The following is a 22579-nucleotide window of genomic DNA, read 5'->3' as shown; positions in this document are numbered from 1 at the left end:
AGTGCCACACAGTTGTTTCACAGTCGTACACAGAACGCTGAGACTGAGTTGCCAATGCCTGGCCCTGCAGATACTCGCCATTCGCTGGGTCAAAGAAGCCTCTACTAGAGCTCACGCCTCCACCGCTTAAGATGTTCCATGCTCCACAAAAGTCCACGGTCGCGCTTGTTTGAACTGAGGGCCAATCGGTGAATTCTCGTACATTCACATATTGGGTAAGTATGGACGAGTTTGGATGGGGCCCGGTCCCAGCGTTGGGTGGGCGGCAGGGAGGAAGACTCCGCCGACATCAACCCTTTCAGGCAGGTGTCAGGCTGCCACAATGGTCCACAGCTCACAGATCGTCTGTCGGATGTTTGACTGGACCCGTCGGAATTTGAAATATTTTTCTGGGCTGAGCAGGCTTTTCCCCTTCTTCGCCACTTATCTGGGATATTCACGACGTTGCAATCGGTCCCGTCTTTCGATGCAAGAGGTGCCTCGATATTCAACCGCCATGGAAGCATTGTCCTGCAGCGATGTCTCCCCTTGTTTCATCATTGGTCCAAACTGTCGGTACATCGAGACGGGACGAAAATTGGGGCGAGACGGATTTCCATATTTCCGCGAAACGAACACGACCGAAATCCCTTTACTTCTAAATGGATAGCCCGAGACAATTCCGGCGGATCTCATGGGACCAGTCTCTGCATATCCTGGATCTCTATTTTGGTTGGATACATGCCATGGCTCACCATCGGAGTTCTTACACGGATCCCTGTCCACCGCGGAGAAGTCGCGCCCCTTGTTCGCGCAAGGCTGCCGCAAAAGCACATTCGCCAAATTCTGGGGCCTTCTGCCGTATGGTTCTACCGGTATGCATCTGGTACACATAGTGTAATTTTCCACATGCTAAAGCAGCATCGACTCCCTGGACGATTACGCGACCATCATACCCGCCGCTTCGCGACTGTGGTGACAAGCAAGATCCGACGCCTGGTGGATAATATCTCAGTTTCCGATTCAGGTTGTGTATAGCTTGTGACCCACGGACAAGAGGATCGGCAGTAGCCTGCTCTATTGAAGAGCCCCGAGACCGAGAGTCCCGTACCGCTTGCGAGATAGGCTAGCAGACGTTCGACGGTCATCTTAGTGCATGACAGTTGCCTTGCAGATACAGAGACGAGGCCCAGTCTCGACTGTGCCCTGTGCTTGGTTGCAACGTCGCCAACTATGGTTCAGTTGCAGCACAATGTTTTGCTGAGTATAGACGACATTGCTCACTTGATCGCCAACGAGGCGCTGCTGGCTGGGCTTTGCTCCGAAAGATCCGGGCCAACATGACAGCCTCGGAACCGTCAGGACCATCAGGGACTAGATTTATTCCCAGTTAAGCACCCTCACAGATCGTTCGAGACATCGGAGCACCGCATTTTCGGACATACATACATAGTATGTACTCATCCGATTGATATCCGTTCCGGCAAGGACGGAGTCGGTACGGAGAAGAGGCACTGGCTTCTTCGGTGTTATCAGAGGCCGTACGACTCTGCCATAACGCATTCACATACTGTGCCGAGCGAAGCCATGAGATCAAGCGACGTCGTACGAGGAGCCGGGCCAAGGCACGATCCCCGTTGAGCTATGGTCGGTCCAGGCTAGCCGAAGATTCCCGGCGTCGCGGAATGCTTGTTTTGATGGTCCGAGCTCTTCGACCCGAATCTGCTTCTCCACGAGAACCTGGAAAGATTCTCGTGCCTCGAAAACTTCGCCCAACTTGCGAAGATGTTTCCATACTACTACTATGTATACTGTCGTCCCCCTCGATGCATACGTGCAACGAGCACGTCGCCGCCATATCGAATATCCAGGAATCTGTTTGGTCGGCTACGTGAATGAACTGCAGCCCGCGAACTTCCGGTCGCATTTCAACAGTCTCCGGGATGCTGGCAGGATGAATACATACGACAGCTTGCGTACGACTCAGCCAGCAGGAGACAACAACTTCAACTCATCTCGAACTACATACATATCGCAACATGGTTCAGCCGTCTAGAAAGGGATTTGAACCTGCTGGGTGATGATGTACAGTATGTACTTGATTTCCACAATGGACAGAGCCAGGGGACAGCATCACCAAGAAGGACAAGTGAACTTGAACATTGAAGCTATGATTCCGTTGACCTTCGTGCATGACGTCTATCGGACTTGCAGTATTGTCGGTTCTTCAGGTCACGGTCGCCAAACAGGGGATCTGGTCACAGCCAACAGTACCCACATAAATCTGGTTTGGGCCAGTGCTGAAGTTTTGTCCGTTTTGTCCAGGTGACGGCGTGCATGATTCCATCGACAGGCGCTCTTGAATTTGACACTGGAGTACTGGCTTTCATCAGGTCTTTGTCATGTCCCCCATGCACATGCAACGGGGAATGAAAGCGTCCCCGGCCGGCCAACAACTTGAATTGCCTCTTCCATCGATTTGCCTGTCGACGATCTAGATCCAAAATTCACGCACAAGGAGCATGCAAAGTACGGAAGGTGCACGGGTTATTGGTCGTTGGTCACTGGACAATCAGCTGGGAGATTGTTTTGCACAGCTGCATGATAATCCTCGTATTGGGATTCTCAGCTGCCTGAAAGTATCGCCGGAGAAGCTCTTGCGCGTGAATCCAGCCAGCCGGACCAATCACGCACAGAACTACCCCGGACATCCGAAACTGAGCTTGGGACTGTAGATATTCAGTGGAGCGACGCGAAGACCAAGGGAATTCTGTTTGAGATGGGCGTTGCCGTTTCGACGAAAAGGTTATACTAGTACTGTTTGCCGGCCCGAGCGTGCTCGTGTCTAAAATTGATGGGAGGGTTTGACGTGCAGCTTGCAGTGGCTACTATACTGAACATATCTGCAAAGCTTACATTCTACTATATATAAGGATTCATTTGTATACTTGCGAGAGTGGTGATAGTGCGGCCAAGGGGTCCTCGGCCCCGTACAGAAAGGACGTACATAGCCTTCTTCCCGTCGACTATCCAAAGTACTAAGTATCAAATTTCTCTCTTTCTCGCCAGGAGCAAAATCTTACTACCGTTTTCATTCTCCTACGGTTGTCTGGCTATGACAGATTCAAGTTCCTTACTGATATCAACCGCTTAGTTACATATATAGATAGTATCGTCCTAAGATGTAAAATAAGTACGAAGTATATGTATTTTTAAAAGTAGTATACTCTCTACTTTTTATCTCATTTATCGTCGCTCCTATTAGTACTATACTTACTAAGTAGTATTTACCCCCTATAACCTTAGGTTCCTTCTCGGATACTATATAGTACTTATATATACTAAGTACTAAGTGTAAATATACTATAGTCTTTTAGGATCCTAGTATTCTATATATATAGTACTTAGTAGCTACATATATAGTAGTATATAGTATAGTATTAGGTATAATTACTATATAGTTAGGTTAGGATATATAGTAGTAGATAATTATATATCACTAATACTATGTACCATTTAAGGATCCTCTATGTAACTAGGATATCAATTGTTAAATCTCTTAAAAAAACTTATTTTTAAAACGAGTTACGAATTTCGCCTAATTAGGTAATTCTTAATATGTAGCTAGTATATATATAAAAGTACTAGTAGGTATAACTACGCCTATACTAAGTCTATATATAGTATCTACATAGTATCTACTATGTAATATAGGACCTATAGCCTATCTACATAGTATCTAATATAGGACCTATAGCCTATCTGGCTTTTCCAGAACCCCTTAGGACTATATACTAAGTAGGTTAAAAATAGTAATACTGTATGTATCGTGAAAGATCCAACGTGAATCGCAAGTGCGGTACTATGTAGAGATTACTGATATATAAGTAATTGGTATTATGTAGTACTATATGTAGTACTAATTGATATTATAGTAATACATAGTATTGAATGGGCCATAGATCCTCCTACTTACATAGTAAGTATCTGAATTACTACTAGTTGTAAATAGATCGACAGAAATACTATATCTGGTTATTGGTATGCCTCCCCCTGTAAACAGTATCAGTTTGCTAGTATCCGAGGTAGTGTTTACTGATCGCAATGTATTTGCTGCTGTGCTGAGACTAAGTACATACTATGTACCTATTTAGGAAAAAGGGTAGCCATTGTGAGGCCTGCGGGTGCGATGACAAATGAGCACCATATGAACAAGTACCAGTGGATGCGGCACCGCAGCCTCGAGACTCGATCGATATCCACGCGGGTGACAAAGGATGACCGAAAGAAATGATCGGCGGGGTCTGCGTAAGGCTTCAGCCCCATTCCCAGAGCCTTACCAGGTAAGCCAGACTCTTACCTTCTAAGCCAGGGTCACTACCAGGACCGGGAGTAGTACTATGTACTAAGTATGTATGTGTAGTAGGACACGCTGCAGTAATCGAGCACGACTTCGTCGTACAAGCAGATAGTACTCTCTGCCCAGGGGCGATTAAGGCTCATTCGGGACCGAGGTGCCGAGGCTTCCAGGTGCAACTCAGCTGGTTGCCTGCTTTGAAACCTTTGGTAAGGACTTCAAGTTTCTTCGATTCGTATAGGAGGGCCTGCCGATGTTCGGATTCTCGTTCCCGCGTTCTCCAAATGTATTCTTTACATAGTATTTCCTTGACTGATCAGGTAAGCCAGACAAATTGATGTCGATGGGGTAAGACGTCCAAAAGAGGACTCGCTAATAGACGTCCGTTAGTCCCCGCAATATCCCGACACCGGACATGCCGATCCGTCCGTGCTGAAAGCTAGAATCAGTAGTATTAGCTTCAGAGCAAGACTCGGAATGGCCAAATCTGAATTCTATCCATGGTTGATTCACCATCGGCTGAGGAAGTGTCTCCCAAAGCTGCCTCGGATGGTGTGCAACTCACTCACCAACGATTCCGAGAACTTGCAATGAGCTGCAGTAGTGGTGGTGGTGGTTGGGATCCGAGGGCATAATCCACTGTACCAGTTACAAGCAGTACCCGACATCCATCTCTGCGGATGTGATAGCCACGAGTCGGACATCTTTGAACCGGTGAGCGAGATCACAGCTTCTAACGAAATCGTACAGCTGCCACTTGATCAATCCTTCATCCTCGTCCGCTTCCCATCGTATAGTAGCAGAGCAGCAGACCTTGTCGGCTGATTGAACATTGGCCCCTCTCTGGTCTAAAGGGCCCGATTGCTCTATCGGTAGAACCTGCTCGCAGAAATTCCAACCTTCGGGTTTCTTGTCGGAAGGCCAAAGTCGAGGGCAAGGTCAAGGTTCACGAGATGCGTCTCGAACTCTACCACCACTATTGACTCGAGTCGTAGCTTTCTGACATGTCTCGCATTGGTCGTTGTCTAGACCGTTCTGTTCTAGGCTTCTCGTCCGAGTCACGGATGCGTCCACGATCCACAAATGCTTGTTTTCTGTGCCGCTATTTGGCTACGGCAGGAAACAACTGCAGGTCGTTCCCCGTAGTATGACATGTGGTAGTCGCTTCTCCGATCCTACTTTTCCATCTGGTCAAACTCACGGTCATGGCCGCTGCTATAAGCCTACCAACGGTTGGCCTTTCAACGAACATTACCGTACTTGTATATTGAACTCGCACGGCATGGAATAGGCGATGGCCGTCAGTGTATCAGCTGTCTCTCAAACGTCCGGTGCGAGGACTTGATTCGGTAAATTCTTTTGGGCCGCCCTGGCGTTCGAATCGAGCCTACTTGGCCAAATACATACTTTTGATAAATGCCGTGGTGTCAGGCCACCGCATCAGACAACGACCAACCACCCACTTACGGACCACTGCACCGCGAAAGTACATTTGACGCCTTTGGTGTACAGTCGATAATGGTCAATGTCCGTTCTTGTCGTGCTACGTGTACCAGCAGCATTGCAGACACTGGTGATCTCCCAGGAAACAAGGCCTCGAAACAGGATTGACTTCCACGCGGCATGGGATCGATCGAACTGATCCAAAGAGGACGGGCCCAATGGGTTTTATCAGGTGTTGACCTTATCGGGAGGGAGGTCGAACCGGCTCAGTTCAGCAACTAGCAGCCAGGGGGCAGCATGCCGCCAGTCGCCTGCCAGCTTGATTGAGAGCTAGTCCTGCGATGCCCTCATAAGGGGCCGAGAAGGCCGCTGCTCCTCCTGCCTCTGGGAACGCGGAGCTCTGTGCGGACTATCACCAGACGAGTAGCCTGCCAGGGGAGCTGTGAACGAATGCTGAGTGAACAAGAAGCCCCGGAAAGAATTTCCAGGTCACGGAACTTTGGGTGCTCGGCAGTCTGGAAGGAGAAACCCTCCACCACCAAAGCTGTCACTAGCTGCTCGCTTTGACCTGCAGACCATCCCTGGCTAGCCGCGTTTTGTAAGTGATAGTCTCTGCGTGGTTGCTTCTCTGGTATCATAAGTTGGCTGATCCTGACAAGCCATCGCGGGCTATGTGTCGGTGGTCTGTTGTTCGTTGTCTCAACACGCGGGAAAGGGGGAGGTGGACAGGAGAAAGGCTGCGAAGGAGGAAGAGAGAGGTGATGAGAATGCGGCAGAACACTTCAGTCTGATCATGTGGCAGTGAGTTCCCTAGAAGGGAGAAGTCAGTGTGAATCAACATGACATGTGAGGAGCACTCGGCAAGCAGGCAGGAACAGGTCGACAGTTTCTCGATGCAGCCGGCCTCTCTGAGCAGAAGGACCGCTTTGAGTACAGTGCATTTGCCATCTTTGTCGCTGGTAGATACCTACATAGTAGGGTTCTGGTTTAAGATGAGAGGTTAGATTCTGCGCGTGGCACTGCGCAGGTGAAGTCATGTGGTTGAATGTTTCCACGGTGGTGGGCTGGACAAAGTACATACAACACAGTAACACACTACCTGCCATCGACGTTTAGGCGCCATACGAAGACAATCAAGACAGATTTCATATGTGTAGAAAACCAAGACTAAGAAGGAAAACAAATCAATTCCACATATGAACAATCTCATGTTCCTGTACAAAAGGGCATCATGCGCTAACCGCATCGATGCGAGTAGTGCATCTGAAAAGCAGAGCGCCAGGACACACTTTCGCCTGGATGATCCGTGACCCCATATAGACAGACATCTTGGTGACCATATTCCCAAAGCTGTTGTACAGTCTATCGATATCAGAAAAGGTCAATGCAGTGCAGTGCAGTATGTCGCCTGGTCCAACACTTTTTGATCTTCCCCCCTTTTTCCCTTCGCGAACATAGAACAAGCACAAAAGAAATAACCAGGAGAAAACAACACAATTTTGTCACAAATCATCTCCCAAACATGCGCAAACCCCCTCGCAAATTCAGTCGTAGCCAGCCTCGCCTCGCGAAGCCTCGTCTTGTCGTCATCATCATTCCAGCCCAACCGAGCCCAAGGAGTCAAGGACCCGAGTCTGACGCCATGCTTTATCCGGAAAGACCTGCCGGCCTTCAATAACCCCGCCAGCGCCCAAAAAGAACCACGCAACCACCCATCCTTCCGTCATACGTCATTGCTGAGCTAAGCCAAGCCCAACACTTTTCAAGAAAAATTTCTCGCCCCGAAAAAAATCCCTCGTTTCGCTGTTCTGTCCACCTCAAACTCCAAGAGGCAAACACACAGCTCGCGGAGCGATGCTGGCGCCCCTAGCCATACTCTGCAGAAAGGGGCAGTAGTATGAATCTGTTGTTTGTTGGCCCAGGTGTAGTCTTAGATCTTTTTTAGGACCCGGACAAAATCCTGCAGTCAACGGGCGCCATGTTCTCTCGCCCTCGGCCGGGTTCCGACACCTGCGGCGGGCTTCTTCATCGGCATTCTGATGGCTGACTCAGTCGCATAGCATACTCTTCGTGAATGTTCCAGTAGTTTCACTTTATTTCTGGCTCTTGCGCTTCTGCTTGCCGACCCAGTCAACGTCGGGGTGCACAACGCGCATGTGTCGTGTCAGCGCATCGTTTCGTGAGAAAGTTTTCTCCTCCGTACACAAGTGGCAGCGGACTTTCTGCTTCCGGGCGTTGTGAATGGTATCCTCGTGCCTCGTAAGGTCGTACGGCCGAGAGAAGATCGAGTTGCAGGGCTTGCCTGTGCTAGGATTGATCCGGTCGCATCGGTGCGGTCCAGCTTGCGAGTTCCGCAAAGCCAGGTTTGCAGATCCGGAGGACGTCGGTGAAGTCTGCCTGTGACCTTCCCTCTTGTGCTTCTGAAGTTTGGCTGGTGTGTCAAATCTCAGGTGGCAACCGTGATACGTACACGAGTAGGTGCCCGCGTCAGATGATGTGTCGACTGGCCGCTGCTGAGTCTGTGACTGCTGGTGAGGCGCAGCAGTTTGCGACTGTGGTCTAGGCCTTTGCATGGCCTGCTGACTGGAAGGCTCCGACGATTCATCTGCGGTCGACTCCATCGAGATCATGTGGGCAGGGAACTCGGGACTGATGTCGTGCATTCCGGCCTGGCCTGCTTGCCTCGACGACTGACTGACAAATGGATATTGTTGGGGGATTTGTATCGAAGGTTCGCTGGCGGCGGTGTAGAAGCTGGAAAGATTCGACGGGGTTCTACGGTTTGCGAACATGGATTGTGACTGGTCGGCCGCGAACAGTGGCGTCGAGTGGTCGTCAACGTCGTGCTCGTCCAACATCAGCTCTTTGGGCGAGATCGAGGTGCGTTGCTTTTGCAGCGTGGGCTGAGGTCGCTGTGTTGGCGCCGGCATGCTGTAAGGCGAGTTTTGCCTGAAGGGTGACTTGTCGCGAGGATTCGAGGTGGGCGAGTCTGTTCTCAGGTGGTCTTGTTGTGCGGCCTGGAGCCTGTCCGCCATCATGTTCTGCCTGTGGGCATTGACGGCGATCCTCTGCTGCATGTTCGGTTGCGCCTGAGTGTAGGCGCTCATGGGGTTGGCGAAATGCTGGTCGGGAAAAACGTCTTGCAAAGACTGCTGGTACGCGTTTGTGTAGCCTGGTTCGAAGTGTAAGTAATTGGAAAACATGTCGTCGTCCTTCTCGGGATTCTCACCATAGACATTTTTCTCATCGTACTCGGGCTCATAAGTAGTATGCGGCGTCGCAGGCGAGTTGTGACTCATTGTCGATACTGACTGCGGCGCAGATAGAGCATATGACGCACGCTCGTCGGCGCCTGTTGAGTGTATCCTCCTCATATCAACAGCAGCGAAGTTGGTGGGGTACATCATGGCAGAATCTGACTTGGCAGTGTGTGGAGTCTGAGTATAGTCGAAATCGTAGGAAGGTGGAAAACTCGAGTCAGATGTGGCGACAATGTGTGGGTATATAGTGTTTTGGGCGAGCGGCGAAGGCGGGCCCAGCGAGGTTACAGAGGATCCCGACGAATCTCTCTTATGGTATCGTTGGTCTTGGAAATTCTTTGGCAGCGCGCTCAGATAACCCCCGGGGCTGTTATACCCGTCGTTCCATCCACCCACCAGGGCACTCTGGGCCAGCATGGGCGGTTGTGTTGTAGGGACTGGGGTAGGACTCGATTTCTGGATGCGGATCGTAGGGCTCTGTAACAGCGACGTCGGTGATGGCATCAAGGTCGTTGCGTTCTTTTGCGGTAGTAGGTGATGTGCAGGAGGCAAAGATGAGAAACGAGCCTCGTCTCAAATAGAGGATCTTGATTCAATTGTATAGTCGGCGAGGTGCGAGAATTGTTCAGAGATTGGTAATGTACAGGTGGGTATCGAATCTGGGAAGAGTTCGGCAGAGAGGTACGTGGACTTTGCGGGAAAGATGGATAGGAAGAGATCCAAGAGACCGAAGTGGCAAATCTATATGCAGGAAGGATATTTGAGTATCCGGGCGCGAGAGGTCCCAAGGGCTGACGACAGAGCTATGTCGAACAGGATGGAAGGGGAAGAAGGATCGGAGGTATCGGCGATGTGAGCGGAATAGTAATGATCAAATATGGCTTTTGGTTTCTTTTCGGGACCGGGAATGAAGATTTGCTGGTCCAGCTAAGTAGCGGCATGCGAATAGGGCAATTGTGAAAAAGGGAGCAGTCCCTGTGCTGCTGAGGTTACGTCTAAAGTATGTTGAGGAAAAAAAGCGACGTCGGCCGGAGCAGACCAACTAAGGGCAGCGGAAAATGCAGGGTTGCGCTGGAGTGGTGTGTCGGTGGTGATGTCTGCATTGTTTGGGGGGGGAAAGGATATGAGGGAGAGGAGGGAAGGTGACGTCGTGATGACAGGGATTACCGGGTTGCGGTCACGGCGAGAGTTAAACGCAGGGCTAGGATCACCCTAGAGGCACTTGAGCAACTTGCACGACCCTGGCTGGGGGTGGGGCCCGGGCTTCAGTACTTCGCACTTCAGGGAGCGTTAAACAGCAAGAGGTCTTCCAAGGCCTGGCTCGGTAAATCGTTGTAGGCGATTGGTGGTGCTTCCCGGTAGCTGTAATTTACGGGTAAAGCCAGTGTAAGACCGTAAGACTGGAAGACTGGGCTGCAGCCAATTTTTCTTCTCTCGGGGCTGCCCTCATAACACCCCAGGGAAAGCGCACCCGGAAGAGAGTGTTTCGGGTTCTTGCGCCCTACACACGACTGACCCCATTCCCATCTGGGTGCCATCCAGAAAAAGGATGAGCAGCGTGAGATGCCTGGACTGGAGCCGGCATCAACAATTGAACTACTAGTAGGGCATAAGCCGCTTGCCGCTTAAGGCAGGTAGTACAGGTCTACTCGTACAGGTCACGCCGCCCTTTCCCGATGTTGTTCGAGATCGCGAGACAGTGGGCTGCCTGTTCCCCTGTCTTTGCACTGAGCCTCATCGCGCCTCGCAGACAGAACCATTTGCAACACCAGCATCGTATCGAGTCTATGTATGGCTCAGGCCTCGACGAGTCTGCGATGGTTGCCGTGAAGAGTTAAGCTTGCGACCGTGAGAGGGATGAGAAGACGGTCATGATCGGCCCAGACTGCGTGACTTGGCGAGCTGACAAGGTCCAATCGATGAGGGATTTACTGTGGCTGTGCTTGGATCGAGCTGCAATTTGGCCAATGGCCGGCGACCGCTGACGACAGCCCGAGCGATCCCGAGAATCTTCCTTGCTGCTCTTTTTGGGTCTCGCTGCTGTAAGCCCAATCGGCCGTTATCCTCGTACGAGCGCACTCGCAAGCCCTCACCACAATCTCCTCGGAAGCCAAGTTAATGCGACGGCCGCCGGTCGCCGGGGTAGAGGGTTTCTCCTCAGGCCACCGCCCTTAGTCATTCCCCTTTCCTCTAGTAGAGCCTGGTCGCGCGATATACTTGCTAGGTACTTACGTTAGCAGGTACCCGCGTAACTCTCTCAATAACCCTATCTTGTTTCCAAATACTGCTGGTAGAGGTCATCACAAAGGCCACCGATCTGGAATCCAACTGCTTGGATCCGTCCCTGGTCAGCACAACAAGGGCTGCTGAATGGTATCAGCCTAATTAAAATGACCCGTCCAGCTCGCATGTGCAAGCATTCGATATAGCCCGTACAAGGTAGCACTCTCTTCTGACTGGAGAAGTTTCTTCTCGTCTCGAAGGGTGTCCCCGAGTCAGGTTTCTCTCCTACTTTCTTTCCTTTGCAGTATACAGCTAGGATCGGCAGTTGCAACTCGTATCGAGCGGCCACTCTCGGTATCTGGCACGGTGATTCAGAGGGCTGTGATAAGACATTGTGTTGGACGCAACTCTCCAAGCACAATTTGATTTGTCCTGGGCGGGGCTTTCCGGCTGAATAGGTTCCACAAGGTTCCCTTCTAGAACTTCCATTTTCCTCGTCTAAATGCAGGAACGTGCCGAGTGCCGTTGCATTGCTTTAGGCTGGAGCGCTGGTAAGGCTGGAACCCTAAGAACGGGGTCGGGACTGGGTCAAAGCGTATCGCGTTGCACGGTCCAGCGGTCCAGAAGCCGACCATGCAGCTGCACTCACCCACCGTGAAAACTCTGTTGGCTGAGCTAAGCAGCCTGATTGGTGGGACCAGGTGGCTCCCCTCGTTGGGGCACGTTGTCGGCTGGCGTCGGGACAAGGCCAACAGCTGCGTTTTGGGGCTGGGCTCAATCAAGATTTGGACGAGTCTAGCCTGCATAGGGAAGGCATATGCCACCGACCTTCCCCTTCTGGACCGGGGATTTATCCGATGTGGCCCAATGGTTGGCTGAACCTCCTTGGAATTTCTCGTGAAAAGCTTCTGTCTACCTAGGTATTATTCGTGTACTCGGTATGTTTTTGTCCTCGGGCCAAGCCACAACACTATCAAGTTGCAACTGCCGTTCTTTTGCAATACCAGTCTGGACTTCGTGTCACTTGTCGGCGCCTCCGCCGACCATTTGTTAAGGTAATTGCCAAGTGTCGGTTCAGGTACCCGAGTCTCGCAGGACAAACTCCCGGGAAATGCGGTGAACACACGAATGTGGCTGGTGACCCTCGTGGCGGTCGAATAGCTTTTCTCCAGTGACCTTGAATCAGCTCTGCTTGTGTGGCCGTGGAGGTATGATCGACAAAAGATGCCCGCACCGCCACATTGTTGCCACATCTGAAGACAACAGCTGAGTTCTGGAGACGCGCCATCCGTGTCACCAACAGAACCTGGAGCGGGTCACTTTAATGCATACGAGCCTTTACGAGGACTTCCGTCGGCGGAGATTCTTGGCTGCTACCTGGCAACTTCCTGTCATGGCGGATGCAGAGCTGAATATCCTACAGGAATCTGGCGCAGCGCACCTTAGCTCTCCGCTGGACTTCTCACCCATGTGGCGGACTCCCCCGCAATACCTACGGCCGACTGGAAAGATCTCGGTCTTCCGGAAAATCCCCCAGAGGCCGGTGCTTTGTCGTGGTTGTCTGGTTCCGCGCTTCCGATGGAGTTGGGTAATAGCGCATGCCATTTTGGGAAAGTCCATCCGTCAGCATTTCTTGCTTTGACAAAACCATTGTCCAATGTTTGTACTTTGCACGTTTATTTGTCCTCGACACATTGCTTCGAGTCGTCTTCGAGCGCGTTCCGGTCTGTGTAAGCTGAAAACGAAAAAAGTCGCACCTTCAAACGCTTCTTCTGGCACGGGTCATGCATGCAGCTGTCGCGCTGACTGCGGCAGCTCGCATGGTTATGTCGGTGTCTGGGACTGTTGGTCGATGGAGAAAAATGAGAATTGCCGTTTCTGCGACAGCTGCTTATTCGCGGACATTGTTCAGCTGGAGTCTACGGGGCCCGAACTATTCATGCGACACGCGTTGTGTCAGCCCTCCGGAGTTGGACAAGGGAAACGAGGCTCCCAAAAACCTCGGCTGAACAAGTCCTGAGTTGCGAGTCACGACGTCCGGATCTGTCATCATCTCGAGACAGTCGTGCTTCTCTTCTCTCCAGCGGCATTGAGTGAATTCCGGCGGCTAGCATGGCATCGTCGGCTTTTTATGATGATGCTGACGGTTTCCAGGTCCTTGAGGACCCCTGGGCTGCATTTCGCATGATGCCGTCTGTGTCTTGTCGAGGGGGTTTGGGCATGAAAGGCCGGTTGACGGGAGCTTACGAAGGAAGACCGTACGTGCAGTTCGTAAAACTTGCTCTTGTGGTTGAGGTTGCAAATGACAAGACCCCGTTGGTGTTGTTACTTGGTATGTAGGGTGATTCCCAAAAGGATCATTTTTTCGTTAATGGGGAGGCCTTATTGGGTTGCCTTTGGAGTCGTCATACGAAGCTCTGGCAGACTTCCACACATTGATAGGTTCTTAGTCTGCTGTGCCTTGCCACATGATATCTTAATTCTCGCGTTACCCGTTACTGCGTGTTGGTTGTCGACCTTCCCTTGGCTACACTCCCGCAGGGACATGGGTGACAGGTGTAGGACAGATAGTTCCAACAGAATATTTCGCATCTTGGAATGGTCTTCGAAGCATGTTACCAACGAGTCTCCGTCTCCCGGCCTGACCTAATCGACCACCTGGCGAGGTGGGTCTCTTGGACGCAATTGAGAGCGTGCGGGCCAGCCTTGCGCCCTGCTTCCCAGCAACACTGAGATCGCGGCCCTCCAAAAGGCCCGTACGGGTCGTACAGCGCAAAGGAACCTGCTTTCTGCGAAAACATTTTCCTCCCTGGGCACCGATGGAGAATAAGGATGTGGTTCTCCTCGCGGGGCGCATTCGCATCTTTGCTGCGCCGCGCGCTAGGTGATCAGACCGCTGGGCGTGACTGGTGGGATTGCAGATGGAAAATAACACTGACGTCGCCTGTTTCTACACCTCGGTTTTCATAGTGTGTAAATGGACACTGTCTATCGGCCTGTGATGCTTTGAGTGCGCATTGAATTTGTGGGTGCTTTTGGATTGTGGTTTGTGGTCGGGCCTTGCAGGATTTAAATTTCCATTACTGTATCGGCAGAATAAAAATACAAAATATCCAGACAATTACCCCAACAAGAGGATACATATCCGGCACAACACCTTCGACCGCGACACCTTGGCTATCGCGATTGACCTCGTGCTTCTGAGTTGTACTTCTTTCTACTTGTCATGCCCCATGTCCACCGTAGATACAGAAGGGTGGTCACTCCCAAGCCTGAAAGGACCGAGTGACTCGCACAGAGCGATGAATCACCCCGCCACAACCCGACAGCCATGCAGAACCCGACAAACACTAGGCGGGCGAATACAGTGGTAGAGAAAGGCTGTGAAATCAAATAGGAGGAACATGTAGCCACGAAAGCGACTTTATACCCGAGAATATGCGTGCAGACTCGAGAAGATACTGTCACCCGCCTTCGGAATGCATTTACTGTATGTGCGAAGGGTCGCCAGGAAAAAAAAAAAGCCACGGAACAACTCCCTTGGACATCACCTCGATCAACGGATCGATGCACAGGTCCCGGGACAAGTGAGCGCTCTTGGATGTGAGGAAATCTCGCCCGTTCCATCCCCTCTGGCGGACACACATCTTGTCTCTACGGACGGGCTCCGATGCCCCAAACAGAGAGGCGAGGGGGCACAAGCATTCACCCTTTAGCCGCCAGCTATCTAGCCAGGTACATATGTGTGTTCGATCTTCCCCACCGGACATATCGTTTCCACACGAAGACTCGCCATGTAAGCTGCAGACATACCCCTGTCACTGATGACCGTGGAAAAGAAAATGAGCCAAGGGCTCCGAGGGAGGCGACACCCCTCGTGCTCATCTAGTCGGTTCGCCCGGGATCTGCAGTCCTCGAGCGCCACCGATCTGAGAGGCTCGACCAGTTGTTGTCACAGACAGACGTCAAGCATGTTGCTTTGGGACACTGTATCGTGGTCAGAGGGCAGTGCACGCCATCAAAACGTCAAGACACGTTCTTTGAACGACGCTTGAATCCCTCGCGGTACACAATGGGGACGGAGACACACAGGTCGAAGATTCGAGGACGTGTGGCGCAAGCCTGAATGTGGTAGAGGAGTGAATGCCACATGGAACAGTGCGATGCCAAAGCCCAAGGCCAAGACAGCCTTCGAGCGCACGAAGTCATTCAACTCAACAGAGGTCCCCAAGCAGGCGACGAGAATATGTGCCGTACAGTCTGGAGAAGCCGACGCAAGCAAAAGGTCAAGAGAAGAGCAACAGAAATCACTGGAGCAGTGCTTTGAAGTGTTTATTTCATGTCTGGGTGCTGATGCTTATGTCTAGGCTCAGCCCATCTGTCAACGCCGAAGCAGGCTGTTCGTATTGTGCCTGTATGATACATCATTGCACTGAAGGCACCTCTGATTGATTTGCCATCCCATCATAACCATGACCCTTACACAACCCCATTGATCGAAACCCATTTGAATGCCCAACCACTCCGAAACTCAAAGCAAAAAAGGGATTGGGTGACGCGCCATGAACCATAGCAGACACGAAAAACCCAAGGCAGTGTCGTAACAAGCAGGAGTATGATTGATGAAGTGTTTAACCACCGAAGCCTGGAGACACATTAGCACTTGTTTAGGATTGAAAGGTGCAGGGCAGACGAACCGTAGAGAGTGCGGCCTTGTCTCTTGAGAGCATAGACAACATCCAGCGAGGTGACGGTCTTTCGCTTGGCGCTGAAGAGATTGTTAGCATCGAAGCGAGGCCATATGCTTCATGAGCAAGACTTACTGCTCAGTGTATGTGACAGCATCACGGATGACACCTTCCAGGAAGGTCTTGAGGACACCACGGGTCTCTTCGTAGATCATGGCTGAAATACGCTTGACACCACCACGACGGGCGAGACGTCGGATGGCAGGCTTGGTGATACCTTGGATGTTGTCACGAAGAATCTTTCGGTGGCGTTTGGCACCGCCCTTGCCGAGACCCTTGCCGCCTTTTCCGCGTCCAGTCATTTTGATAGAGGGATGAAGGTGTTGAAGAAAGTGGAAGAGTGTTGTATGAAGTGAGCGAGAAGATGGCTTTGAGGCTGTGGTAGCTGAATGGATGGATGGATGAGAGTAAGACTTGGTTGGAAAAGGCGCTGGGTGGGGGGAGACTTATGCACCCCGGGAGTGCCTGTTGCGCACCCTTGAGATCAACCCAGCGCAGCTCGGATCACAGCCAATCAGAATTCAGATCCGAGAACCGCATCACCCGCCCACTGTGCCCCTGCTGCGACGCTGATTGACTGATCTCTCGCCCACAACAGCATGAATCAACTGATCTTTCAGGTAGATGGCAGTATGTCACCTGGCGATCAAGTTTATCCAAAATGCATCAATTATTACCGGGTTGTTGAAGGTGATGGCGGGGGTTGCGTGGTGCAGGGCCGTGGTTCAGATCTTGATGTGGTACGCCAAGCGGCGAAGCGGCGGGATCAGAAGCCAATTTTGGCCGAGTTTTGGATCACCAGCAAAACAGGCCGCAAAATCATGGGGGTTTTGGCAGCCCTGATCTGATCACTTTGTTTTGACCTGCAATCATTTGCCGCCTAACGCCCTTGAGTCATTTGCAAAACTCGCTTTGGTGAAATCATCCCGCAACCGCACATCAGATCACGCCAAGCGTCTGCCTTGCCGTCCTTTCTTCCTACAAATACCTCGCTCCCGCCCACTTTGTCCACTTAGCTTTTCTTCCCCATCCAGCCTCACTCATCATCTCCAGTTTCAGCCAATTCATCAACAATTCATCACCACTTCCAATCTTCCATCGAATAATCATTCGTCATGGCTCGTACCAAGCAAACCGCTCGCAAGTCCACTGGTAAGAGCCTCCTGTTGCCTCATCGTCGTCTCAGAACATCATCACTGACTCGTGTCTTATAGGTGGCAAGGCCCCTCGCAAGCAGCTCGCATCCAAGGCTGCCCGCAAGTCTGCCCCCAGCACCGGTGGTGTCAAGAAGCCTCACAGATATAAGCCTGGTACCGTCGCTCTCCGTGAGATTCGTCGCTACCAGAAATCCACTGAGTTGCTCATCCGGTATGTTTGCACTCTCACTGATGGCCGTCGCCAAAGAAGCACCAGCTAACATTCTAACAGCAAACTGCCCTTCCAACGTCTCGTCCGTGAAATCGCTCAAGACTTCAAGTCCGACCTTCGCTTCCAGTCATCCGCCATCGGTGCTCTTCAGGAATCCGTCGAGGCTTACCTCGTCTCTCTCTTTGAGGATACCAACCTTTGCGCCATCCACGCCAAGCGTGTCACCATCCAGTCCAAGGACATCCAGCTTGCCCGTCGTCTCCGTGGTGAGCGATCCTAGATGATAGGCTGAAATTCGCAACACCTCAATCAACAGTCACCTGGCAGGTTGGGAGCGTTGATCATGGTCATGATTTGAGTATGGGGGGTTTTCATGAGTTGACACAAGGCGAAACGGAATGAATTCATAGGGGCTTGTATTGGGCTTTTACAACATCGATCACGGGTGGTTATGGGGACTTCTGGCGTCTTCTGCTTCTGCTCGTGCTTGTACATCACGCAGCATCATACCAGTCATCATGACTATGACATGGACACAGCAGAATGCGCTGCACCAACCAGATAGAACCTGAATACGATTCAGGTTAACACATGAAACATCGGCTTCTGATCCACTAAAGTAATTCCATCCCAAAACATCCTTCCATCGATTTTCATTGTGCTTGATGAGACCGGTGTAGGTGTCCGGCGCGTATTGGGGTTATTATAGGCTCTCTCTTTGGGCGGTAGTGGGTGACGATCCAGGGGCAAAGACGCCTATTTGGGGCCTGCAGGCGGGCATCTTCGGGGGCACACAATCAGCGGACCCGAAATCAGCGGACCCGAATGCGACTACGGCAATTCTGCCCGCCGATGTAGGAAGCAGATTTGCAGATTGTGTCTGTGAGAGACAAATACTTCTGTTGAAGTAGCTGACAATTCAATCCACCATGGCATTCCCTCAATAATGCACCCTTTGCATCGGGCAGCGCTCAAATTCAGTGCCAGATCACCGTGGGTTCGGGCACGTGGGCCAGGCCCGCGAGCCCGACTCAATCCTCATGCACAGAGAAAGTCCTCCAATTCTGCCAACTCAGGGCCCTCGAAAGACTCAACAAGTCCTCCGTCGCCGTCGCAAAACAAACTCCCTCCACACTCGCTCCATGAAGTGCCCGTAGGCGAGACAGCGAAGCCCCTCGATCCTGTCGACATCCCCATACAGCTGTGGTATCATCGGCTGGGGCCCGTGTCTACATTTTTTCAGTGGTTCCATCGTAACCAAGTGAAGAGACCATATACCGTGCAACTATGCACGACCTTAACGACCTACCTCTGCGGTGACCTACTGGCACAGGATATTGGAGGGGAATTGTACAATCCATGGCGGACGCTGAGGATGTTGACCATTGGAGCCCTTGCGGCGATACCAGGTTACAAATGGTACGAAATCCAAAACTGCAGTGATGGACAAACATATGGGCACCCTCTCTATCAGAGGAGCGCGAGCATAGCATTCGAGCAGACGGAATACAAGAGACTACGAGCTAACATCAGAGGCGTTCAGGTTCCTCTTCCTGGGTCAGAGCTTTAATTTCCCCTCGAAAATGGCCTCCATCGCGACAAAGGTTGCTGTCAACCAAGTTGTCTTCACTCCTGTGTTCAACACATACTTTTTCGGCATGCAAGCCCTACTGACCGGCGAGCATGCGATGGGCATCATCATGCGCATTCAAGCTGCGGTGCCAGTCAGCATTGTCAATTCTCTGAAACTGTGGCCTGCGGTGACTGCCTTCTCTTTCGCCTTCGTTCCGCCCCAATACCGGTTCATGTTTTCCGGGATCTTTGCCGTCGCGTGGCAGTGCTATCTGAGTTTCCTCAATCGTACAGAAGAGAAGATTGAGGCGCAGATTGATACTCTGAGCAGGCCGGTGGTGAAGCAGGGCATAGTGGCGAAGTAAAGCTGCTTCAAGGACGGTCCAGGCGTCCATATCTACGCTGCAAATGACCCAAAGCGACCTTAAAGAACGATTCAGTGGGAAGAAAAGATCTGTCATACACGGGGAGGAATTGGCTACTAGTTTCACGAATACGGTTCTGTCGCTGGGAGGTCAACGTCAAGGTGCATTTGAGGCTCAAATAATGCCTGACAAGATCCTAGATAGCATGTTTCCCATAATAGCAGGCACAACAGGCAGCAATGCTGGGGTAGATTGTAGAATATAGAACAAAATCACTGCAACATGCCATCGATTGGATATCATACATCCTTTGGTCGTGTTGTCCAGGCCCCGCAACGCGTCAGGAGCAAGCCCCAAAGCGCGCCTACGAGCAGGCAGATGTGCCCTTCAACGCGGGTCTAATGGGGAAAATTGAAACAAACAAGCAGCACTATGTCGAGGCATATATCTGTCACAACTAGACGTGGGGATGAATGGGGCAGTCTTTCTGAATTGCCTTCATATTGTGCGAGTCGTCGTAGCTGGTCAATGAATCATGACGTCTACCAACCCGCTAGCAAGCGACCCTCACAACTCAACAAGGTCGACCCAACATCAAAGCTTCTTGATGCAAATCGATCTGGCAAACACGGAGACTGCAACAGGCTCGCCACACGATGAAGACACCGACGAGTACAGCGACTTCGGGGAAGATCCTGAAGCGCTCGAGATAATCGACCAACTCCTCCTCGAGGCCACGGGCAACTCGAGGCAGGAACAGAAAATCGCGCCCCTGGTCGTAACAGATATTGAAGATTATGAAGCGCCTCGAGGCGTTCGTCTGCCTAAAGTGCTTGGTCTCGAAGCACCGCGTCAGTGGAACCTCGAGACCCGGTCTGTGGAGGGCTTCCTGCTCCAGAACGTACTCGACCAAAGTCGTAAGTGCTGTGCAAAGCCACGCCCAGTCCCTTGGTCGCTGACAGGCTGACCAGCGCCCAGCTTCGCAGAGACCATCTTCTGCCAATGAAGAGGATGCAAGGACGGGAAGAGAGACATCTCCACAACCTACGCAACCCAGACGAGATGCTCAGCAGGAGCAGCAACCCTCCGAGTCGCACGCTCGATCTCCTCTCGACCGATTTCGCAAGCCTCCCATGAAAGCCCTTTCCGTCACCGATCTGATCTCTCCTGCATGGTGCGAGCTACAATATTACTACGTCTTGACCAAACATGGTCGCAAAAGGAGGACACCGGCAATGAAACAAGGCAGTGCTGTCCACCAGGCATTGGAGGATGAGATACACGTCACTGTCCCCGTGGAGATCACCAAGAGGGAAGACAGCTGGGGCCTCCGAATATGGAACATCGTGCAGGGGCTGAAAACGCTCAGAGAGAATGGAAAGACGAGGGAGCTGGAGATCTGGGGATCAATTGGCGGAGAGATCGTCAACGGAGTCATTGACGAGTTGAGCTACGAATGTCCTGACCCGAAGCTCGAGGATATGAGTCGACGTCTGCTGGAGAAGAAAGAGGTTGAGCCTCCACTGCCAGAATACCAGGCCAGTATCAGGGATTACCTTGTGACGAACGAGACTCGAGATCAGGGCCAGTCACTGTCGGAGGCTCTGAAGAACGGCAGTGGCGATATCAGTAAAGAGGCCGGTAGCAGGCCTACGACGCAGAGGACGAGGAATTCAGGACAAGACGACGAGAGGCGAATCTACATCACCGATGTGAAGACACGAGGCACTCCCACTCTACCTACGGGGTCAGCCATTCGACCGACCCTCGTCCAACTACACCTCTACCACCACATGCTGGAAGGGATGGCCCAGGGACAGTTCCCCCTCTCCCACCTGGCAGAGAGGTACAAGTTTGATATCCACGAGACATTCTCCGACCCCTTTATCGCGCAGATTGGCGGACTTAACCAAGAGGTGTATGAATTATCCCAACAGAGTGACGATGCCAGGCAGGAACTGCCGCCGTCAACGCAGGACTCCGTGGATATTCTTCTCCAGCACAACACCTTGGCTAGTCTGTGGGATTTCATGATGGAGCAGTTTCGACTGACGTTTATCATCCCTTCGAGCTCGGCCTCGGTGTCCGCGCCGCTTGATCCCAACTCCTCCGATCAAAATCAAGATCCAAACGTTCCACCACCCTCCTCTCTCTCCGCCCTCCCTACGCCGCCGTCTCAACCAACACGGCTCTCTCCTATTCTCACAGCACGTTACATCTCCCACAATTACAAACATCACAGCATCACGAGCGGCGCCGCAGAAGCTCAGTCGCACATTCTAGGAAGCAAATCCGTCCTCTTCAACCCCTCTTTCTTCACCTCTTCTCTCTACTCCTCTCTAGCTTTCTGGAAGGGCGAGCGGGAGGCTCGTGGCGTGGAGGTCATTGATGCGTGGAAGTGTCGTATTTGCGAGTTTCGGGACGAGTGCGTCTGGGTCAGAGAGCGGGACGAGAACATGGTCAGGGAGGCAAGGGAGCGGAGGAGGCTGAAGGAGGAGCTTGAGGACGGAGAACCGGGAGAAGGGAAAGTGGGCAGGAGAAGTCGGGTCTGAGTGACTGATGATGACATGAGAACATGCCGTATGTCGTCCCGTACGTCTCAGCATTTCGAGTAATGGACCGCCGGCGGTGTATGTTTCAGCATTGTTTCCCAAGCTGGCGCCGACGCCAAATCATTACTCTAGAAAGCCTGAAATGGACAAGGATCTCACGAAAGAGAGAATGAACACCCTATCGTAGCTTAGTGTTCGAGAGCTTTCCAGATTTCCAAAGAGCTCAACGTCTTTGTTTCTCCTGCCTCGAGCATTGATGCCTCAAGGATATTTGTGGATACCCCAAGTTCTAGATGGTGAATTTCTAACCTCTACTGTTGGAGAAACTCAAGAGTGCCATACGGTGGTTTCATGTTGCATCACTGCCAGCGTACCCACGTCGTCACAAACCAGCCAGCTTCCTTTTCGGAAGGCGAAATGGTCTGCCCTAGTAATTCTCAGTTGAAGAGCCAATCTCTCTTTCAGTTGTCGGCATTCGCATCACAAAGGCACTGCAGAGAAATATCTCCGTTGGGGTCAGGACCAGCCTCTCATTTCCATCCAGCCTGTATACTCGTCCGGCTATGTGCAATCGCGACTTGGCTTCGGCGAGCTCACCAAGGGCAAAGGCATCAGCCAGGCCCCTGATCCGCTGGGTCCTCCGAACTCCCACTCTTGCCCCCATGGAAACCTCTTAAACACTGCTGGGTCTTGTACGCCCTCGTGCAACAGC

The 22579-nt window shown here is 51.8% G+C and overlaps 5 protein-coding genes across 5 annotated transcripts; 3 read left to right on the top strand and 2 right to left on the bottom strand.

Moving 5' to 3' along the window:
* Positions 1-7872: 7872 nt before the first annotated feature.
* Z520_00374 (uncharacterized protein) lies at positions 7873-9543 on the bottom strand (the record flags this gene model as incomplete). Its single annotated transcript, XM_016770895.1, has 1 exon — positions 7873-9543. One exon carries the CDS (start codon positions 9541-9543, stop codon positions 7873-7875), a length of 1671 nt encoding a protein of 556 aa, XP_016637805.1.
* A 6375-nt stretch (positions 9544-15918) lies between these two features.
* Positions 15919-16312, bottom strand: Z520_00373 (histone; the record flags this gene model as incomplete). Its single annotated transcript, XM_016770894.1, has 2 exons — positions 15919-16030; positions 16086-16312. The coding sequence occupies 2 exons, from the start codon at positions 16310-16312 to the stop codon at positions 15919-15921; spliced, it is 339 nt and encodes a 112-aa protein (XP_016637804.1).
* Positions 16313-17125: 813 nt separating this feature from the next.
* Z520_00372 (histone H3) lies at positions 17126-17658 on the top strand (the record flags this gene model as incomplete). The annotated part of the gene is made up of 3 exons (XM_016770893.1): positions 17126-17162; positions 17225-17378; positions 17439-17658. 3 exons carry the CDS (start codon positions 17126-17128, stop codon positions 17656-17658), a joined length of 411 nt encoding a protein of 136 aa, XP_016637803.1.
* Positions 17659-18324: 666 nt separating this feature from the next.
* Positions 18325-19315, top strand: Z520_00371 (uncharacterized protein; the record flags this gene model as incomplete). Its single annotated transcript, XM_016770892.1, has 2 exons — positions 18325-18797; positions 18922-19315. 2 exons carry the CDS (start codon positions 18325-18327, stop codon positions 19313-19315), a joined length of 867 nt encoding a protein of 288 aa, XP_016637802.1.
* A 535-nt stretch (positions 19316-19850) lies between these two features.
* Z520_00370 (uncharacterized protein) lies at positions 19851-21867 on the top strand (the record flags this gene model as incomplete). Its single annotated transcript, XM_016770891.1, has 2 exons — positions 19851-20232; positions 20294-21867. The coding sequence occupies 2 exons, from the start codon at positions 19851-19853 to the stop codon at positions 21865-21867; spliced, it is 1956 nt and encodes a 651-aa protein (XP_016637801.1).
* Positions 21868-22579: the final 712 nt, after the last annotated feature.

This window comes from Fonsecaea multimorphosa (genome assembly GCF_000836435.1).
Source record: "Fonsecaea multimorphosa CBS 102226 unplaced genomic scaffold supercont1.1, whole genome shotgun sequence".
Classification (NCBI taxonomy): Eukaryota; Fungi; Ascomycota; class Eurotiomycetes; order Chaetothyriales; family Herpotrichiellaceae; genus Fonsecaea; species Fonsecaea multimorphosa.
This window is presented reverse-complemented; position numbering and strand designations above follow the sequence as displayed.